The 19,783-nt window shown below is 46.9% G+C and overlaps 1 protein-coding gene across 10 annotated transcripts in view; it reads right to left on the bottom strand.

Moving 5' to 3' along the window:
• Window positions 1-19,783, bottom strand: part of MPRIP (myosin phosphatase Rho interacting protein) — a 145,482-nt gene that overhangs the window by 109,873 nt on the left and 15,826 nt on the right. For 9 of the 10 annotated variants that reach the window (XM_082706826.1, XM_082706831.1, XM_082706832.1 and 6 more), the window contains exons 2-3: window positions 5,728-5,805; window positions 3,462-3,527 (exon numbers count right to left, since the gene is read on the bottom strand). In XM_082706826.1, the coding sequence (XP_082562952.1) occupies window positions 3,462-3,527; window positions 5,728-5,805 (144 nt within the window). The remainder of the gene's footprint in view (window positions 1-3,461; window positions 3,528-5,727; window positions 5,806-19,783) is intronic. The other variant, XM_082706830.1, reaches the window with a different exon arrangement.

Here is a 19,783-nt window from a genome sequence, read left to right as displayed (position 1 = left end):
AATATTGTATAAAAGTCAAGCAACAATTTGAAACAGTTTATGCTAAATGTTAAGGGAACAGCCCACCCATAAAGTGCCCTACTCTATCACAGGCAGGGAGCAGGAGTGGATCAGCAGTGCGAACCGGCTGCCCAAAGCCGCTGCTCTTGCAGACACCCAGTTCGGGCCATTATACAGCTCGCTGCTCTGAGTACAGCACAGTAAGGGGGACCTATATGCTCCCGAGGTAAGAGCCACACACATAAGCAATCTGCTAGCGCCTCGGTCACCTGATATGCAGGGACACCCCACAGAAACCCCTCCACACCGGGAACACAACCACCCCTATTCCCTGTCTGGCACTTACCACACCAGCCAGCCGGCTAACCCTGGCCCTCCACCTCCCTCACACCCAGACAATCAGAGAGGGGAGTCCTTCTACACTTCAAGAGTCAGGGTGAAAAGAAAGAAAATCAAATTTATTTTTTACTTAAAAACAAAAAACCAAAAAACGGGGGTGCCTGGGTGGCTCAGCCAGTTAAGCCTCTGCCTTCAGCTCTGGTCATGATCCCGGGGTCCTGGGATCGATCCCTGCGTCGGGCTCCTTGCTCCGTGGGAAGAATGTTTCTCCCTCTCTCACTCCCTCTGTGTTCCCTCTCTCACTCTGTCAAATAAATAAATAAAATCTTAAAGATAAATAAAATAAAATAATAAAAAATAAATTAAATATGCCACTGACCAAATCACGAAGGGTTTCACAGCTTTGGCACTGCTGACATTTGGGGCCAGATCTTTCCCTGTCGTGAGGCCTGTCCTGTGCATCACGGCACTCCCGGCCTCCATCCGGAGGTGTCCAGAGCAACCTCCTTCTCCCCTGCACACTTTTGAGAGTCAAAGAAGACTCCAGACACTGCCACATGGCCCCAGGAAGCATAGTGGTGCCCAGCTGCAGACCGTGGCTCCGTGTCCAGGTTCTCTCAGAGAATACTGTCGGCGTGGCTATATCCAGGTCACACACGAGCCTACCTGAAAAGCTCGCCTGCTCCAGGTCTCAAGACCCTGCTGGCCAGGGAGAGGCAGGAATCTAGGCACCAGGAAAGCTTACCTATGGGCTAGAGCTCCAGGACTTTGGACTGTGCTCATCTGGGGAGTGGTGAAGAACAAGGCCTGAAAGAGACCTGTGGGGTGGGAGAGGCCCCTCCGGAGTGCGCCTACAGGGCCCAGGGCAGCAGCTAGCTGCCAATGCTGACCCGAGCAGCTGGCAGTGAACTGCCCCTGTCACCGAGCCCCTTCTCAACTGCAGCCCAGATGCTGCCTTGCAACTTGCCCCAGAGGACTCTCCTAACAGAGCGGGGAAAACTCTTACAGGTCTGAAATGTTGCTTTAAATGTATTTCAGTACAACTGCCACTGTCTTTTTTCATTGCCAGAAATAACACCACTCTCTTTCCTACAGGTGCAGCGTATCTGCACTGCCCAGTCTGGGCAGTTTCAACGCTAGCTCGCACACCAGGTCAGTCTCTTCAGCTCCAAGGTCATCTGCTAGAAAGTGGACCACAGTCCAAAAATCTCAACTCTGGGCGTCCCCCACAATGCCCTCTCTGTAGTCCACGTTTTTCCTGGGGCTTCTTCTCCCACATCGCTGGCACAGTCCCACCTCTGCCCCAGCAGCCCATGAAATAATACCCACCAATGATCAGGTTGCTGGGAGACCACAGTGTACTGCAAGGTGTCAGGACTCGCAGCTCAACAGCCCCCATTATGTGGGAGCGGCTCTTGGGATGCAGCATGTGCTCTTGCGTTTGTGCACGAGCTACCCTCTCTTTGTGCTTGTGCAACTGAGCTGAAGGGAACAGACTGGACTGGACTCCAGTGAGACCTAAAGAAAGATTTCCTGACCAGAATAATCGGTCTCCAAGGAAAGTCCAGGGAACTCTATTTTTCAGGAAGGCTCACAGTGCAGCCCAGCCTGGATGTAACACAGTGACCTCTGCGGCTCCTTCTCTACCGTTTGTCTCTGCAGGACTTAAGAACAAGTCAGTCAGGCACAGGGAGGACAGGGGGAATGTCAAGGCTTGGAGAAGCCCAACTCCCACCCAGGGCTACTGCTCATACAGCGGTCAAGCTGGGAGAATACAGAGGGCGGTGCTGGGTCTTCCTCCAGGCCTGCTTCCTTTTCCTGAAGGAATGGGTGTCCTAGTGAATCATTCCTCCTGCTCTTATTTCTAGTGAATTCCACCCCCTCACTGGTGCTCACCTCCAATCTACTCTGGACTACAGATGCTTCCTTGGCAAACACCCTCTGTGGCCTAGCACACTGTATAAACACACTCACCAGGAAAAATGAGAAGAAAATGATTTTAAGAAGGAATCAATGAGGTGATAGCTGAGATAGAAGTAAGTATCACATTTATTAATTCCATACCCAAATGTCATACCCATTAATTCATCTGAGAAACAAACAGAGGAAGCATCACATTACTAAGATTAGGACCCCCATGTGAGAATGCACTCACTTGTGGCCTGTTCACACAGCTGTAATGACCACCCTAAAATCCAAGTGTCCCAACAGTCTACAAGGTCCTCTGAGACAAGGTCCTCTGAGACAACAGTTATCTCTGCGTACGGTTCCAGAATCCTGTTCTTACTCCTGTAAGCAAAACAATGAACTCTGGATGGGATGAGGTCAACCCATTTTACATAGTACGTCTAGATTTTCTAGGACAGTCCCAGTTAAAAATGCTGCCCACACACACACTCACAAACTCAAATGGAACAGGAAAAAGTGCTTACATTTTCCATCTTCAATCCTTTAAAAAGCCTGGAATTCAGTCATACTTTAGATTACTTAGGAGAGACCAATCTCCTTCAGAGAAAAACTCAGGAGGCAAAATGGATAGTAAAAGAAAAGCCAGAACATTCCCCCTGGGTGGTTTTCAGCTTCACCTCTGGACCATCCAGGCCAGGAAGCAGGGAGCAAACCAGTGGATGGCAGGGTGGGAAGGAGCCCTATGCTCTGGCTCAGTGGCCAGGAGGCCTCTGAAGGTCCAACGGGACAAGCGAGAACCCCCCTACAGCAATGGAACAGAGAGGCAATCCTGGGACTACAGCATGGGGATGTGCATGTGCTCGACGTCCACACATGCCCTGGACCAGCCTCCCACCTGCTGCTAGAGGCCCAGAGTCTATTCTGCTTCTCTCTAACTTGGAGTGGTCTGGCAGGTCTGACTTCTGTCAGCCCAGAAGAGAAGTGTCTTCCTCCCTCACTGGTTACTCTCACCTGCACCACTAACGATGCCCCAAGCCAAAGGTCTGGGTTTTCAGGATCGTCTCTACCAGATGCTGTAGGTTCTTCAGACTGTAGGCTCCCCAAAGCCCAAGCGAGAGCATACAGGGCTGTGCTCATAGATGACACCCACACAGACACACAGAAGGCACCTCGGGGAGGCTCGAGTCAGGGAGTGGGCACAGCAGGACACTCACCATCTCATCCAGGGCGTAGCGCAAGAGGCCGTGCTCGTAGAGGATGAAGAACCGCCGCTGCCATTTCTGCAATGGAGCACAGAGTGGGTGGTTAGCCGGGCTCTGGCCCGATCTCTGCTCGCTGCGTCCCCAGGGCTCATGAGCCTAAGTCAAAGGAATGCGGGCTCCACAGCTTCCACTTCTGGGGCAGATGGCAGGAAAGGAAGGACCCAGGGCAAAAGAACAGTAATTTGTGAGATGGCACTGGGCGAGGGGAGAGACCCAAACCGCCCAGGGTTTTTCCACAGGAGTCACTGAGATGTCACAAGATGTCTGCTTTATTTTAACTGACAAGCTCCTAGAGAGCAGAGATGGTATCCTGGTCACCTTTTTGCATTCTCTATGTACCCAGCCCAGAGGTGATCACATAACAGGTGTCAGTATTTATTTGATGAATTATATGGTACAATATGGAATAACCGGAGAATAGCAGGCACTGATTTCCCGCTTCTGACAAAATCGAGGAAACTGCTATGAAAGGGTTGTTCTGAGACCCACAGGGAGTGGGAGACGCGGAAAAAGACAGCCAGGCTCCAGTGTTCACTGAGGATAAGCAAGCTAAGAAAAATCAAAACTGAGAAGGAGGGAGACCTGTGGGAATGATTCTGATGTCCAAGGAGTGATTGAACAGCAAAGTGTGCCCCTCTACTCTCCACCCAAAGGACAGGCCACTGGGGGTCAGCGGGGGTCCAAAGGCACTGACAACAGAACAGAAGGGACCATGAGAGTATGTGCTTTCCTTTTTGTGGAGGGAAAACATAACCAGAACAACAAGAGACTCTTGGTCCCCAAATCCCAAAGATCATCATGAGTATCTATGACCTATTTTCAACATTTCAAAAAGCCCAACAAAATTCGTACTTTCACTGGCAATAAGGCCACAAGAACTATCATATCTCTTTGCTTTGGGCCAGAATTATATCATTCACAATTATGTTTTTCCCATCAGAAGCTGGAAATGGCAATTCTGTATGATCCGAATATAGAATAGGAAAGGACACTGCTCCCTTGTTACCGCAGGCATTGGAATAGTCACCCCTGCTGTCCTCCTGCCTGGATGGCAGGAACAGGACGCTCAGATAGCCTTGCAAAGAGGACCTGTGGACAACTGGCTCTACACTGGGTGTCCAGGAGAGGCTATCAGGAATGTTTCCTGAGAAACAATTTTTTTTTTTAAGATTTTATTTATTTATTTGACAGAGAGAAATCACAAGTAGACGGAGAGGCAGGCAGAGAGATAGGAAGGGAAGCAGGCTCCCTGCTGAGCAGAGAGCCCGATGCGGGACTCGATCCCAGGACCCTGAGATCATGACCTGAGCCGAAGGCAGCGGCCCAACCCACTGAGCCACCCAGACACCCCTGAGAAACATTTTCAAGGCTCCTTTAAAGATATTACTATCTTTAAAGTCAAAACCCACACCAGAAGTAATTCTAAAGGTCCCAGACATAATACAAGATCTGTGGGGCACCACCCTAGATTGCAGCATTCAGGCTAGAGACAGAAGAGATCAAGAGGCAGGGTAGAGGCTCTCAGGGAACAGGGGATAGGAAGGGAGAGGAGCTGGAGCAATTTACAGGGCATGGGCATCAGCACCTGGAAAAAGCATGTGGAAAAAAAGAAAGACGGTATTTTAACTGGAGTCATCCAAACGGCTGCCTGGTAGAGGAACAAACCACTGGTTAGTGACAATGTTGGTTTAATCATCTCGATGCTCCAGCTCAGCCTGGGCTGCTCCCAGCAACCTGTGTACAGAGGGACCCACCCTGGGCTGGTGCTCAGGAGAGATGCGGCAAAAACCGAGTTGGCCCTCCAGCGCATCACCCCTTCACTAGTGCTTATCTGCTAGCCAGGAAGGACTGGAGGGAAGAGAGATGGGATGAGGAAAGGAGGGAATGAAAGAACCAGAAGCCTAGTTAGCACAACGCAAATGTTTGCTGACCTATTTTGCCTTTTGCATTTAACTGTTTCTGCAGTCAAGCTGACTCACGAAAACAGGAGGCACCATCTGAAAGCATCTCCTTTTGAAGAGTGGACCTGGCACAACTAGTTTCATCGAGACATTTCCTGTAGGACCAACGGGTTTGCCAAATGGGGGTTCCCTGCTGATCCTGCCATCCCAGGATCCATTGTTCAACTCTTATCTCCCTCTTCTACTCTGTTGACTTGCCCTTAGATGGGCAACTCTTCAGTCCCTCCCACCTCAAGAATTCATTCTGAGGACCTTACCCGAGACCGATGCACTGGGTTGTCGAAGTCTGTCCCATCGGGAGCCAGGAGCAGCCAGCCACCATAAATAGGTTTTGCCTGAAGGAGAAAAAAAGAAGGCAGGTCATCAATGGCTTGGACCAGAGACAGAACAGGTTTGATGGTCAAGTTAAAGATTAGTGCTCCCTGGAAACAGAAGTCTCCTCTGATTAGCATACACCAGGCATCTCGTTTTCCAGCCACAGGCCAAGTCTCCCAAGAAAGATGTTTGGGAGTAAGAGGCTCCTGGGGGCCGGGGGCGGGGGGTGGTTCTGCAGCATCTGGTGTGGAGAAAGGGACATAAAACCCAGCAGGGCTCTGAAAAACCTCAAAGTACAGGAACTCCTACGACACAGATGGCCTCTCTCAAGTTCCTGATCAAGGCATGAAGATCAGGAAACAACGGCATTTTCAATCACCATGTGAATACCCGCCACTGTGTGCTGGGTACTACGTCTATCACACAAGCACAGCCAAAAACCCTCATTCTGATACTATAAAACAGGGCCTGGGAGAAGAGACACTGCTTTAGTGATCACAGCTAGCACGGGCCAAAGAGACATCAACTTCCTGGCTATGTGACATTGGGCTGAAAACAGTGAGGGTTTCAACTGTCCCATCTGAAAGGTTGGGATGATGGAAATCATATCCACACCTCATGAGATTTAAGTGATGACTGATGAGGCAATACAAGTAAAACACAGCACAGGAAATAAAATGATGCAGCCACTGTGTAAAAGTCTGACATTTTCTCAAAGAGTTAAAGACGGAATTCCACGCAACCCAGAACTCTACTCCTAGGTATATACACCTGAGAAGATTGAAAGCAGGTGCTCAAATAAAAACGTGGACCTGAATGTTCACAGCAGCACTATTCACAACTGCCAAAAGGTAGAAACAATCCCAATGTACATCAACAGATGAGAGGATAAGCAAAATGTGGCACATCCATACAACAGCATATTATCAGCTATAGAAAGGTACAAAATACTGGCATGATCTACCACATGGAGGGACCCTGAAGACATTATGCTGAGTCAGAGAAGTGAGAGAACACAGACACCAAAGACCATATATTATAAACCCACAGAAACAGAAAGCAGATGAGTGGTTGCCAGGGCATGGAGGGAATGGGAAACGGGAAATGACTGCTAACAGGTATGGGTTTAAGGGATGATGAAAATGTTCTGGAATTAGAAAGCGGAGATAGGGCTGGTCTGAAGGTAGTGAGTCATCTCAATTGATTGTTCACAGTCAGTTACAGACAGAAAGTGGAGATGGCTAAATGACCTTGTAAATATGCTAAAAGCCACTAAACTGTACACTTTAAAAGGCTGAATTTTATAGTATGTAAATTATATCTCAAAATTGTATGAGGAAAAAACATTAATCACAGTGTATGGCCTCTAAGTGCATAATAAATGTTAGCTATTTTTTTTTTTTTTTAATGAAGATCCCCACCCCCCAAACCCCTGACAGTGGGAGTTCAACATGAGTTGAGACACTAGACAGACACTCTGGCTCCACCTCCCTTTTCAGCCATACCTGGCTGGTCAGAAGCAGCTGGAAAAGGCACAAGCAAGTCAATTTGTCCACTACCGTTTGGAGGGCAGAAACACAAATTAAAGCCCAAACCGTCTGCCTGCTGTTTACACACATGACTCATCTCTCGGAAAGCTTTAGGGGTCCCCTTAACATGCTTTTTATTCAATACTTTCCAAACTGGAGCCCTGTCTGACCACCTCATTTTATAGCTATGAAATCAGTGACTCAGAGAGGGAAGGTCACCTGCCAGAGGTCACACAGCATTCTGGGGTAAGCCAAAAACACTCCTTGCTCTTGGCTTCTGCAGGGCTCTCTAGGTCCCCAGCGGGGGACCTAGAAAAAGCTCTGGCTTTTCACCATGAAAAGGAACAGAGTAGCAGGAGCTTCAGGGAAGGGATATAGAGAGGGCTGAGGAAAGGAAGTGAGGGACTGGTTTTGATGAAACATGGGAAGGGGTGCTGGCAGGGAACTTGGGGTTAGAGGAACATAACACAGGAGGGCCACAGGGGATGTGGAATGAAATTCTGTCCTGGAAAACAGAAGAGTAAGTCTGTCTTCTCAGCAAATACCAGCTCAGTGGCGCCCAGCTATTCCCCGTACAGGCAGGCATATTCACTCAGCGTCTCTCTCATATCACTCAGTGACATACATACACAAGATGGAAAGGTCAGGGCCAGAGGGGGATCCTGGGCCAGGTGACTTCTGCACTTCGCCTCTTAGTTAGCGGGTCCCTGAGGTGTGAAATCAGGATGTCAGACAACAAGGCCGTGTCCCCTCCATTTTTGTCAAGCTGTGATTGTATGCTATTCTCCTAGTCTCTGGTCACAGGGCTTTGGGGAGACTTCAAATCAGCAGCTACATCTACCTGACCTTTCCTGAGCAGTTGGACATGTGAGGGACTGCCACAGGTCCCCTCAGAACCTGGCCACAATCTCATAAACACCCATCACCAGCACTGTTATTGACTCAACATCTACTCGGGCCTAGTGTGCACCGGCCCCATGTACTGCAAACCAGAGGGCTGCCAGCACCCACCTCACTTTGCCAGGTCCTTCTGGGACATACCATCCCAAAAGGGACCCTTCCAGGTGGGCAGGTTGTCCTGGAAAGTGGGGAAGGCTGGGCCAATGGAGGGCACAGGGCAAGAAACAAGTATTCTAAGAGCACCAGATGGCTCAGTTGGTCTGCCTTTAGCTCAGGTCTTGGTCCCAGAGTCCTAGGACTGAGCCCCGCCTCAGGGTCCCTGTTCAGTAGGAGGCTGCTTCTCCCTCTCCCTGCAGCTCCCCCTGCTTGTGCTCACTCACTCTCTCTCTTACTCTGTCAAATAAATAAATAAAATCTGTAAAATAAATAAATAAATAGACTCAGCCTTCCCTCACAAACCCTATACATCAGAGACTGCACTTCTGGCTGGTCTCTGAGAAGAGGCTACTGGTGGTCTGGGTGTCTTCCTCAATTGGAAGTCCTTTCAAAAATGGTTACTTGAAACTTCTGCTTCCTGGAAGACAGGTATTGTAATTTTCCCTATGCCTCCTACTAAGAACAAATCAAACCTTGAACACTGTATCTAAGAAAAACCAAAGGAGACTCTGCAAGGTGGAGAGAAGACAGCAGAGACGAGGGCTGGGGGTCCTGAGACCTGAAAACAACATGGAAATGTGTACCCTGGCTTCTCTTTTTGTCTCACTGTCCCAGACCAGGTACTGTAAGAATGAACAATCTGGAACTGCCAACAGGTACAAATAAAAGCCCCAATAAAAACTGCTCTTTATAGCTGAAGAACCAGGGAAGAACAACCTGGTAAGACAGAATATTCTTAGATGATAACTGCTCCATTCCTGCCACATTTGATGGGAAAGACTCAGCCCCAGACCCACCCATGACAGCAAAGGCTTCCTTCCTACCCTTGTCAGCTAAGAGGTGCCCCAGCACCTTTACCAGGATGATTTCGGGAGACCAGACAGGCACCTGGGATTTTTGCCCCCACCCAGAAGTAACAAGGCCCCCCTCCCTCTCCCTGCTGGGATAGAGTCAGAGGAAGAAACGTGGAGAGCTGAACTCTCACCCCGGCTCTGCTGTAACAAGGTACTACCCCCATCAGGTATCAGTGGAGGCCAGGTGGGGAGCCTGGACTTCTACTTCCACCTGAAAGTTAGAGATGGTGCCCCCCCACCACCACTGGAGTAATGTCAGAAAAAGCCAACTAGAAGAGAAGGGTCAAACACAATCCACAGTCACCTAAAATAATACAAAAATATCCAAGTTTCAATTAAAAAAAAAATCACCAGCATACTAAGAAACAGAAAGGTCACAAATTGAATAAACAAAGACAATCAATAGATGCCAACACCAACGTGACAGACATGTCAGGATTAAAAAATGAAGATTTTAAAGCACCAATGCTGAAATGTTTCAATAAGAAATTATAAGCATGTTCGGAATAAACAGAAACACAGAAAGCCCCAGCAAACAACAACAACAACAACAAACCAGGAGATTTAAAAAAAAAAAAAACAAAAACAAAAATAAATGGAGGGGTGCCTGGGTGGCTCAGTGGGTTAAGCCTCTGCCTTCAGCTCCAGTCATGATCTCAGGGTCCTGGGATTGAGCCCTACATCGGGCTCTCTGCTCAGTGGGAAGCCTGCTTCCCCCTCTCTCTGTCTGCTGCCCTGACTACTCGTGATCTCTCTCTGTCAAATGAATAAATAAAATCTTTTTTTAAAAATGGTAGTTTTTAAACTAAAAAAAAAAAAAAAAATAAATGAAATAAAAAACTAAATGGATGGGCCCAACAGCAGAATGATGGGACAAGGAAAGAATCAGGGAACTGTTAGAAAAATAACAGAAGTTGCCAATCAGGGGCACCTGGGTGGGTCAGTCAGTTAAGCATCTGCCTTTAGGTCATGATCTTAGGTCTGCTCAGGTCATGATCCCAGGCTCCTGGGATTGAGCCCCACATGGGGCTCCCTGCTCTGTGGGAAACCTGCTTCTCCCTCTCCCACTCCCTCTGCTTATGCACTCACTCTCTGTTAAATAAGTCAATAAAATCTTAACAAAAACAAACAAACAAACTACCCAATCAGGCAACAACAAGAAAATGGACTAAAAGAAATAATATGAGAAGGACAGAGTCTTAGAGACCTGTGGAACAATAAAAAAAGATCTATCATATGTGTCATGAGACTCCCAGAAGGAGAAAAGGAGACTAAGGTGGAAAAAGCACTTCAAGAAACAATGGTTGAAAACTTCCCAAATTTGGAAAGAAAGGCAACCTATAAATTCAAGAAGCTGAGTAAACGCCAAAGGATCAATCCAAAGAAATCTAACCAAGATACATCAAAATTAAATTTCTGAAAACTAAAGATAAATACAGGGGCGCCTGGGTGGCTCAGTGGATTAAAGCCGCTGCCTTTGGCTCAGGTCATGATCTCAGTATCCTGGGATCGAGCCCCGCATCGGGCCCTCTCCTCAGCAGGGAGCCTGCTTCCCCCTCTGTCTCTGCCTGCCTCTCTGCCTACTTGTGATCTCTCTGTCAAATAAAATAAATAAAATCTTTAAAAAAAAAACCAAAACAAAAACTAAAGATAAATACAAACTCTTGAAAGCAGCCAAACAGAAATAACAGTTTATGGATAAAAGAAAACCAAAAATGACAACAGTGGACTTCTCATCAGAAACCTTGTTGGCCAGAAGCAAGTGGTACAATACTTTTCAGGCACTGAAAGAAAACCATCAAACCGGAATCCTATATCCAGAAAAAATATCCTTCAGAAATGAAAGCAAAATCTCAGATGAGTTCCTCAAAAAATTAAAAACAGAACTATCCTACAATCCAGAAATTTTACACCCAAATTAGAAAACCTCTGATCCAAAGGGATACATGAATCCCTAGTTTATTGCAGCATTATTTACAACAACCAAACTACAGAAGCAGCCCAAATGTTTATTAACAGACAAAGGGATCAAGAAATATGATCTATGGGCGCCTGGGTGGCTCAGTGGGTTAAGCCGCTGCCTTCGGCTCAGGTCATGATCTCAGGGTCCTGGGATCAAGTCCTGCATCGGGCTCTCTGCTCAGCAGGGAGCCTGCTTCCCTCTCTCTCTCTCTCTCTCTGCCTGCCTGTCTACTGTGATCTCTCTCGGTCAAATAAATAAATAAAATCTTTAAAAAAAAAAAAAAGAAATATGATCTATATCTACAATGGAATATTACTCAGCCATAATAAAGAATGAAATCTTGCCATGTGTAGCAACAAGGATAGAGCTAAAGAGTATTAAGCTAAGTGGGATAAGTCAGTCAGAGAAAAGCAAATACCACATGATCTCACTCATATGTGAAATTTAAGAAATGATGAAAGACGATATGTTTTCCTCTAAGATAAGGAACTAGGCAATGATGTCCACTCTCAGAACTACAATGCCAGAATTTCTAGTTATAGTGCAATAAGGCAGAAAAGGAAGTAAAAGGCATGTAGATCAGAAAGAAAAAAATAAAATGTTTACAGATGACATAATTTTCTATGTAGAAAAACAAGGAATCTGTTTTTTAAAATTCCTAGAACTAGTAAGTGAGTTCAACAAGGATGCAGAATATAATAACAGTATACAAAAATCAACTGTATTTCTACATACTAGCAGTGAATATGTGGACACCAAAATTAAAAATATAATACCATTCACAATCACTTAAAGAAAATGAATACCAGGGTGCCTGGGTGGCACAGTTGGTTGAGCATCTGCCTTTGACTCAGGTCATGAGCCCAGGGTCCTGGGATTGAACCCCAAGTCAGGTTCCCAGTTCAGCAGGAAGTCTGCTTCTCCCTCTCCTGCGCATGCTCGCTGTCTCTCTCTCAAATAAATAAAGTCTTAAAAATAAGAAGGAATATTTAAATCTAACAAGGCATGTACAAGACTTGCATTCTAAAAAGAATAAAACAAACAAACAAACAAAAAACTGCAGATGAAAGAAACCAATGAAGATGATGAAAGAAACCAAAGAAGATCTTTAAAAAAATAAATAAATAAAAAGGAAAGACATATGTTCATAGACTGGAAGATTATAAGATGAAAAATCTCCCCAAATTGATATATAGAATTAATGCAATTACTAATCAAAAGCTCAGTAAGACTTGTAGATATAGACAAGATAACTCTAAATGGAAAGTCAAAGGAATGAAAATAGTTTAAAAATTTTAAAAAATAGAGGGAGGAATTCACCTACTCAATTACATGATTACATATCCACAGTACTCAACATTGTGTGATATTAGTGGAAGGTGAGATACATAGATCAACAGAATAGAACAGAGGGATGCCTGGGTGGCTCAGTTGGTGAAGCGTTCGACTCCTGATTTCAGCTCAGGTCATGATCTCGGGGTTGTGAGAAAGAGCGCCACGTCAGGGTTGTGCTGGGTGTGAAGCCTGCTTAAGATTCTCTCTCCCCCTCTGCCCCTCCTCCCGCTCTTCCTCTCTTAAAAAAAAAAAAAAAAAGAGAGAGAGAGAGAGAGAGAAGAGAATAGAGAACCCAGACACAGACCTACACAAATATGTCTAATTTAATTTTGGGAAAAGGTGCTAAAGCAATTCAATGGAGGAGAGACAGCCTTTTGACAAATGGCGCTGAAGCCACTGGACATCCACAGGTAAAAAAATAAAGCTCAATCTTATACAAAAGCAACTAAAAATGAAACAAAAACTGACAAATCGAACTTCACTGAAATTAAAAACTTTTGCTGTCCAAAGATCCTACCTACCTGGAGGGTGAAAAGGTAAGTCCTTTGTTGGGCATGTGGTTTGCAAATATTTTTATCCCACTCACTCAACAAAGGACTAGGATCCAATACAGTATAATAAGCCCTCTCGAAACTCAACAGCTAAAAAAAAAAAATCTGTTTAGAACCATGAGCAATATAAACTTATTAGAATGGCTAAAATTAAAAGTGGTGACAATAACAAATGCTACCAAGACTGTGAAGAAAGTCTATCACTCACATAGTCCCTGAAAGAATGTGAAATGGTACAGCTACTCTAAAAAAGCTTAGTGGTTTCTTTATAAACTAAGCATGCAATTACCATAATATCCAGGAACTGCAAACCTGGGTACTTATTCCAGAAAAACAAAAGTCCGCATTCACACATAAACTGTACATTTCTGAATGGTTACAGCAGCTTTATTTATAATAGCCCAAAACTAGAAACCCATATGTCCTCCATGGGTAAGTGGTTAAAGAAACTGGTACATGACCCCACGGAATACTAGTCAGCAATAAAAAGGAACAAACTTGATGCACACAATCTGGGTGAATTTCCAGAGAACTATAAGTAAAAAAAGCCAAATCTGAGAGGCTGCATGTTCCATTCACATAAAATTCTTGAAATGTGTAATCTATGGAAATGGAGAACAGATTCATGGCTGCCAGGGGTTAAGAGGCAGTAGTGGTGGGAGGGTAGGAGGCACGGTGTGAAGGGAACCGGAAGGATGGAAACACCTTGCATCTTGACTGTATCAGTGTCAATTTCCTGATTCTGACACCACACTATAATTTTACAAGGTGCTACCCCTGAGGGAACGTGGGTCAAGTATACATGGGATAGCTCTGTAATTTCTCACAACTGCACAGAAAACTACAATTATCTCAAAATAAAAAGTTTAATAAAAACAAAAAACAAAAAACCTGTTAGTTGCTGAATACCATGTCCACCCTCATACAGGCATTTGGCACTGGAAAAGGACCCTCCAGAGCCCCAGACCATAGGAACTCCAGCTGTGAAGACTTCTGTGGTCCACAAGGGTCTTCCCCAGGCCAGGCTGGCCCTCCGTGGCCCTCAACTGTGCTGAATGAGCTCCACCAGCCTTTGAACAGCTTCTCCTGGAGGCCACACACACCCACATGTGTGTACTCTGTTGGGCCTGTTGACTCAACCATGGTGAAGTCCTTCTGCCCCTTTCCCTCTTGCTACCCTCCAGGCAGGTCTGGGCCACATCAGGGAGAGCCCAACTGCCTCAGTTCAGGCCAAGTGGGCAGGCCACAAGCAGGGAAAGATGCCATCGTCCCAGCCAGCTTTACACAGCGTTGCCAAGCTGCCACACTGATGCTTCCCGGAAACACACATGCCTCTGGACGCCACCATCCGATCACAATCAGCTCCAAGGCAGCCAGAACATTACATGCTCAGCTCTCAGCAACATGTGGCCTGTGTGAGGCTCAAAGAGCAGGGAAGTCAGTGAAGGATTTCTAACAGGGGTTAACCTCGCTTTTCCCATCCTCAGATTCAGCCACCATGAGTGTACAAGGCGCCAAGAAAGGCAGTCAGATACATTGCACACTATGGCACTAAAGGGTGAGTACCCAAAACGACCGATGCAAAAATGTGGGCCCCACCCTTCCTGGCCCCTGATAACATCCCGTCATCCTAAAGGCCCTCTATGGGAAGTAAGGGGACACCAGACCCCTACACAGGCCCCCTCAAAATCCCACATCCCCTTCCAGGACAGGAACTGACCCAAAGCCAACTGCTAACTGAGAACCTACTGTGGCTCTGCTGCCATTAATCCAGACACTGCCACCTCCCCCTTCTCTGAACTGCTCTGTTATACTTACACCTCCCAGGGGGAAGAAAAATATTCCAGGCTTCTGCGCTAAAGCACAAGCAATTCTCTGTGCAGAGGGCTCTTTGCCCCATCCTGCCCACTCTCCGAAGTTCCATATCTCCCAACCCAGGCGATCCACGTTCCTTCCTTCTCACAACACCTCAGCTTGCTGCGGACAGGAATCTCGCCTCCACCCAGCACAGCGCCCTGTACAAAGTCAGGCTGCAGTCACTGAAACAAACATCCACAGGAGTCAGCAGGCACGTTTCCAGGTCACCACCCCACAGCCGAGACTGCTCCCAACCTGTTCTCTCAGTATGGCCGGTAAGACCTTCCCAGCTGGCACCTCGGTGGGCCCAGACCACACTTCCAGCCTCCACACAGAGCTCCCAGGTTGCTAATCGGTACTGGTCGGCACCTAGCACTGGGGGACAACCAGCAGGCTGAGGAGCGGGCAAACAGGCTGGACTTCAAGTGTCCCTCTCCCTTCTCTGAATCTGACCCCGTCATGCGACGTGTGCCACACTGACCAAGACACAGGCACAAGTGCTGTGGGAAACCTGGCACCCTCTAAGAGCAGCAATGTGGCCGTATGTGGGGACAACCATGGCATTCCCATGCTCCTGCCCCCAGGAACACCACAGCCAGAAATTAAGCCAAAAGAAATAACACAGAGAAGCAAAAAGCTCCCCTCATGATTGAATGTCCAACAAGCAAATGGGTAAATGAATGCTTGATGATCAACTCAGGAAAATATTACACAGCTATTAATTACAAATATCTATGAGGAATTCAAGAAACCCTTGAGACTGTGTGCCCATGGGAGGCCATCAGGCCAGTGCTTCCTGCACAGAGGCAGGTGGCACATTAAATCTGGAGATGTTCATTGGAATTTCCCCAGTTGCTGCTGCGAAGATGGCATCACTTGAGGGACCAGAGATAAAAATGTGATGTGCACACAGTCCCTCCTCAAGGAGTTCTTACTTTAGGAAAGGAGACTAGACATGGGAACAAGCATCCAGGGTAGGATGTAAAAATGGGGCCTATTATAAAAGGCATCCTAAGGACAGAGAAAGATTGGGAGTCAATGAGCAAACAGCTATCGTGTTGACTGCTGGGATGAGCAAGTCTTGGGGTTTGTTTGCTTTTCCCATTTTTTGAAAAGTTATGCTACATATAATACTTATCAGATACTACTTTTCAAAGGGAGGAGAAGATGTTTGCCTGACTATGCATGCCTCTAATATAGTACTAACAGAATACCTTCCAAAATGTGAGGGCTTGATTGTTCCTGGCGGAACAAGAAGTAGATGAAGTCAGGGAATCCCTGTACTCTACGCTCCACCAATGGAATGACCTAACAGCTCTAGATAATTAGTGTAAAGACTGTGGCCTGGGAACCAGAAGACCCAAGTTCAAGTCCTAGTTCCATGATTTGGTTGCTGTGTGGCCCAGGGCAAGACATTACCTCCTTGAATCTCAAGTTTCATTACCTACAATAATAGAAAAATACACATAACTTTTCCATACCATTTTTTAAACAATTACATCAGACATAAACACGTACTGGGTCACTGAACAATCAAGGGCCCAGGGTCAGGGATATACATCCCAGCACCCACATAGGGCTGTGCACACATCTGGTGCTCAGACCAAACTAGTAGGTAGCATGTGAGGACCAGCAGTGCTCAGGGGAGTGAGCCCCACAGTGGAGGTAGTGAATGCAGGTCCCCAAAGAGTATGATGGGTAGGACTACAGAGTAATTGAGACCAGTCCAGGACTGCAGGGCTCCCGACTCAGCATAGGGGCATAGTGTGCAAAGCCCACACAGGATCCCTCATGCCAGATAAAAGTCCTTCAAGAAGAAAAGTCCCACAGTCCTAAAGGATCTATACATGTGGGGGTCAATATCCCAGCTTTGGGGAAATTCCTGGGGAAAAGATTTCTCTGGGCCAAAGGTCAGGTACAGGGACCAACACTCAAGCATGAGCTGGAGGGCAAATGGCCCTTGGTAGAGGATTCATTAAAAGATCTACAGGCAGGGGCGCCTGGGTGGCTCAGTGGGTTAAAGCCTCTGCCTTCGGCTCAGGTCATGATCCCAGGGTTCTGGGATCAAGCCCCTCGTCAGGCTCTCTGCTCAGCGGGGAGCCTGCTTCCTCCTTTCTCTCTGCCTGCTTCTCTGCCTACTTGTGATCTCTGTCTGTCAAATAAATAAATAAAATCTTTAAAAAAGAAAAAAAAAATCTACAGGCAGAATGCGTGTAAATTACAGCCAATATACCTACAGTTTCGAAGTTGCTTCCTTGCCCCCTTCTTCCTCCCTAAAAGTTTCTGTGGCAACACTTCCACATTCATAGCAAACAGACTGTTTAATATTTTCTACCTTTCAGTTCTAAAGGAGAAATGATGCCTGGGCAGCAGCCATCTGGCCATCTTTATAAGCTTATAAATCATGGAAGAATTCAAGGTCGCCAGTCTTTTCCGAGACATTCAGAGGAAGTCAGTAAAAGGAGAAGTGAGCACATGTGAAAGTGAGTCTCAGGCCTTAACCTTGCCAAGACCTTACTGTGTCCTAGGTGCCCACCTGCCTCACCTACACTCAGGGAATTAGCACACAACTCTGACCATGCCTACTAGGGCCAATGCCCTCAGGCAAGGTGGAGCATCTTTTCAGAACAAGCCTGCCAGGGCCAACCACCATCAGTGAGGGTACTGGCCATCACTGTCGACTCCCTGAGATGTCACACACACACTTGTTCTCCCACAAGGCCGTGTGGAGTAAACCATGCTGGGACTCCTCAAGGCCTGGAGAATATCATGATGGTGCTTTACATCCAGTTCTGGACACAAACTACATTCCTCAATACAGCCACCATACGCCAGCATGAGCATCTGCCTGGCATCTGCCTCTGAATGTCAGCAGAGAACCATCAGCCATCACCAAGATACTCACAACTGTGAGTGAGTACAGCCAGTCTATCTCTGTGATTCAACGTGATCAGAACCCAGGGCCCTGGCCAGGGTGAAAACCTGGCCTTCTAAGTGAGAAAGGCTGCTGTAAAAATATCCATTTGTTTCTTCTCTTCATCACATCTATCCTGCTTTCCACTGTCCTGAGAGCTAACATCACAGCTTATGTGGCTGGTCACTGCTCCACACCTTTCATGTACTCTCGGATCTTCACAACAAACCTATGAGTTATATGCCATCAACACCTCCATCTGACATTCAAGGACACCAAAATGACCTGTCTAAGCAGGCTGTGAACCTTGACCACCTGGCCCCATAGCTGACCTGTAACCGTTCCACGCTGCTCTGCATCGGTGAGCTGCTTCCAAAAGTAAAGGCTGAAGCCATCTGAACAGGAAGCATGTTCTCCTGGAGGGTCTAGTCCTGACCTGCGCATCACACAGGGTCTCCCCAGACACCCCTGCAGCCGAGGTCTAGGGCCTGGGTGTGCATGGCACCTGTGAGGAGTTCATCACTATGGGACGAACCAACCACAAACCACAGAGCCACCCACACAGCGTAGCCAGGCACCATGGATTTTTAAGGTGTTCTGGAAGCTGATGGAAAATGCAGGGCTCTTCTCTGGAAGGAGGAAGTCTTTCTTACCTGTGTAAACGTAAGGGTGAGCACAGGCTTCCACCCTTACATTTGAAGTGGGCCTGCCCACCCCAGAGAAAGGAGAGTAACCCTGTAATTAACCATTCAAACAGGGATACTTTGGGGAAAGAGTTGGGACCCTATTAATTACCAAGACACGTGACCCTGCAGGAGAAATGCAGCTTTCCAACCTTTGGTGCTAAAGGTCACATGGCAGAACCATCAATGCAAAGATAAGAAAGCCACTGGAAATACCCACAATGAGACAAAGGCACAAAGAGTGGAACGAAGGGAAAGGAACTTGGCACCAGGGGGCAGAGACAGGAGGTCTGGGAGAGACTTCCTGTGAGAAATGAGCAAAGGACTAACTTCAGAAACTGAAGTCAGGGACATGAGAGCCGGCGGAACTAAGCCAGCATCTGGCATGTGCAGCCATTCAAGCTGCCTTCCAGAGGTAAGACTGCAGAGCCGTACACACAGTGTCACCCCATCTGGCAGTGTCATGGAAGCAAGGGCTTGAGGAGGAGAGCGCAAATCCCAAGAATTCCACAAGGCATGATCAGGGCCCACACCTCCAGAGCTAGCCAGAGGCCCCAAACCTCTAGATAATCTGCAGATGGTCCCACCCTTCAGCCAAATCAGAAGCAGCACAGGGTGGAGACAAAGACAATAAATAAATATTTGGTGAAACAATGACCTGAGCTCTACAAAGTGTTATCGGATGGCCTACTTGGTTTCAGCAGAGAATGCTTCCGTGCTGAGGCCACATACTTGCCCAGACTGCATAGAAGGGTGCATGAGAGGGTGAGGCCAATAGCAGATCAGTGCAGTGTGCTCAGGGGGACCTGGGAGTGCCAGGACAGGGCAGAACAGAGACGGAATCTGTGCTATCAGCCACGCGTGGATAGCAAATGTCAAGCAGAAAAAGACACAAAGATGGGAAATGAACATGTCAAAGATAAGTAAGATGTGAATTATGAGCACAAACGAAGAATAAGGTGGAATAGTCAGTCTGGGGTGTTTCTATAATAGCTTTACTGAGGTATAAAACACATGCCATACAACTCCCCCATTTAAAAGTGAGTACAATTCAATGGTTTGTAGTGCATCCACCACCACAATGAATTCTAGAACCCTCCAACTCTTGTCACCCCCCCCCAGAAGAAACCCTGTAATCTTTAGCTGTCATTCCCTAAACCCTCCATTCCCTACCCCCATGCCCACCCCAGTCCCTGGAAACCACTAATCTACTTTCTGTATCTATGTATTTGCCTATTCTAGGCATTTCATATGAA

Source organism: Mustela nivalis (assembly GCF_964662115.1).
Source record: "Mustela nivalis genome assembly, chromosome: 17".
Classification (NCBI taxonomy): Eukaryota; Metazoa; Chordata; class Mammalia; order Carnivora; family Mustelidae; genus Mustela; species Mustela nivalis.
The sequence above is the reverse complement of the archived record's forward strand: the minus strand, read 5'-3'. Positions and strand labels throughout refer to the sequence as shown.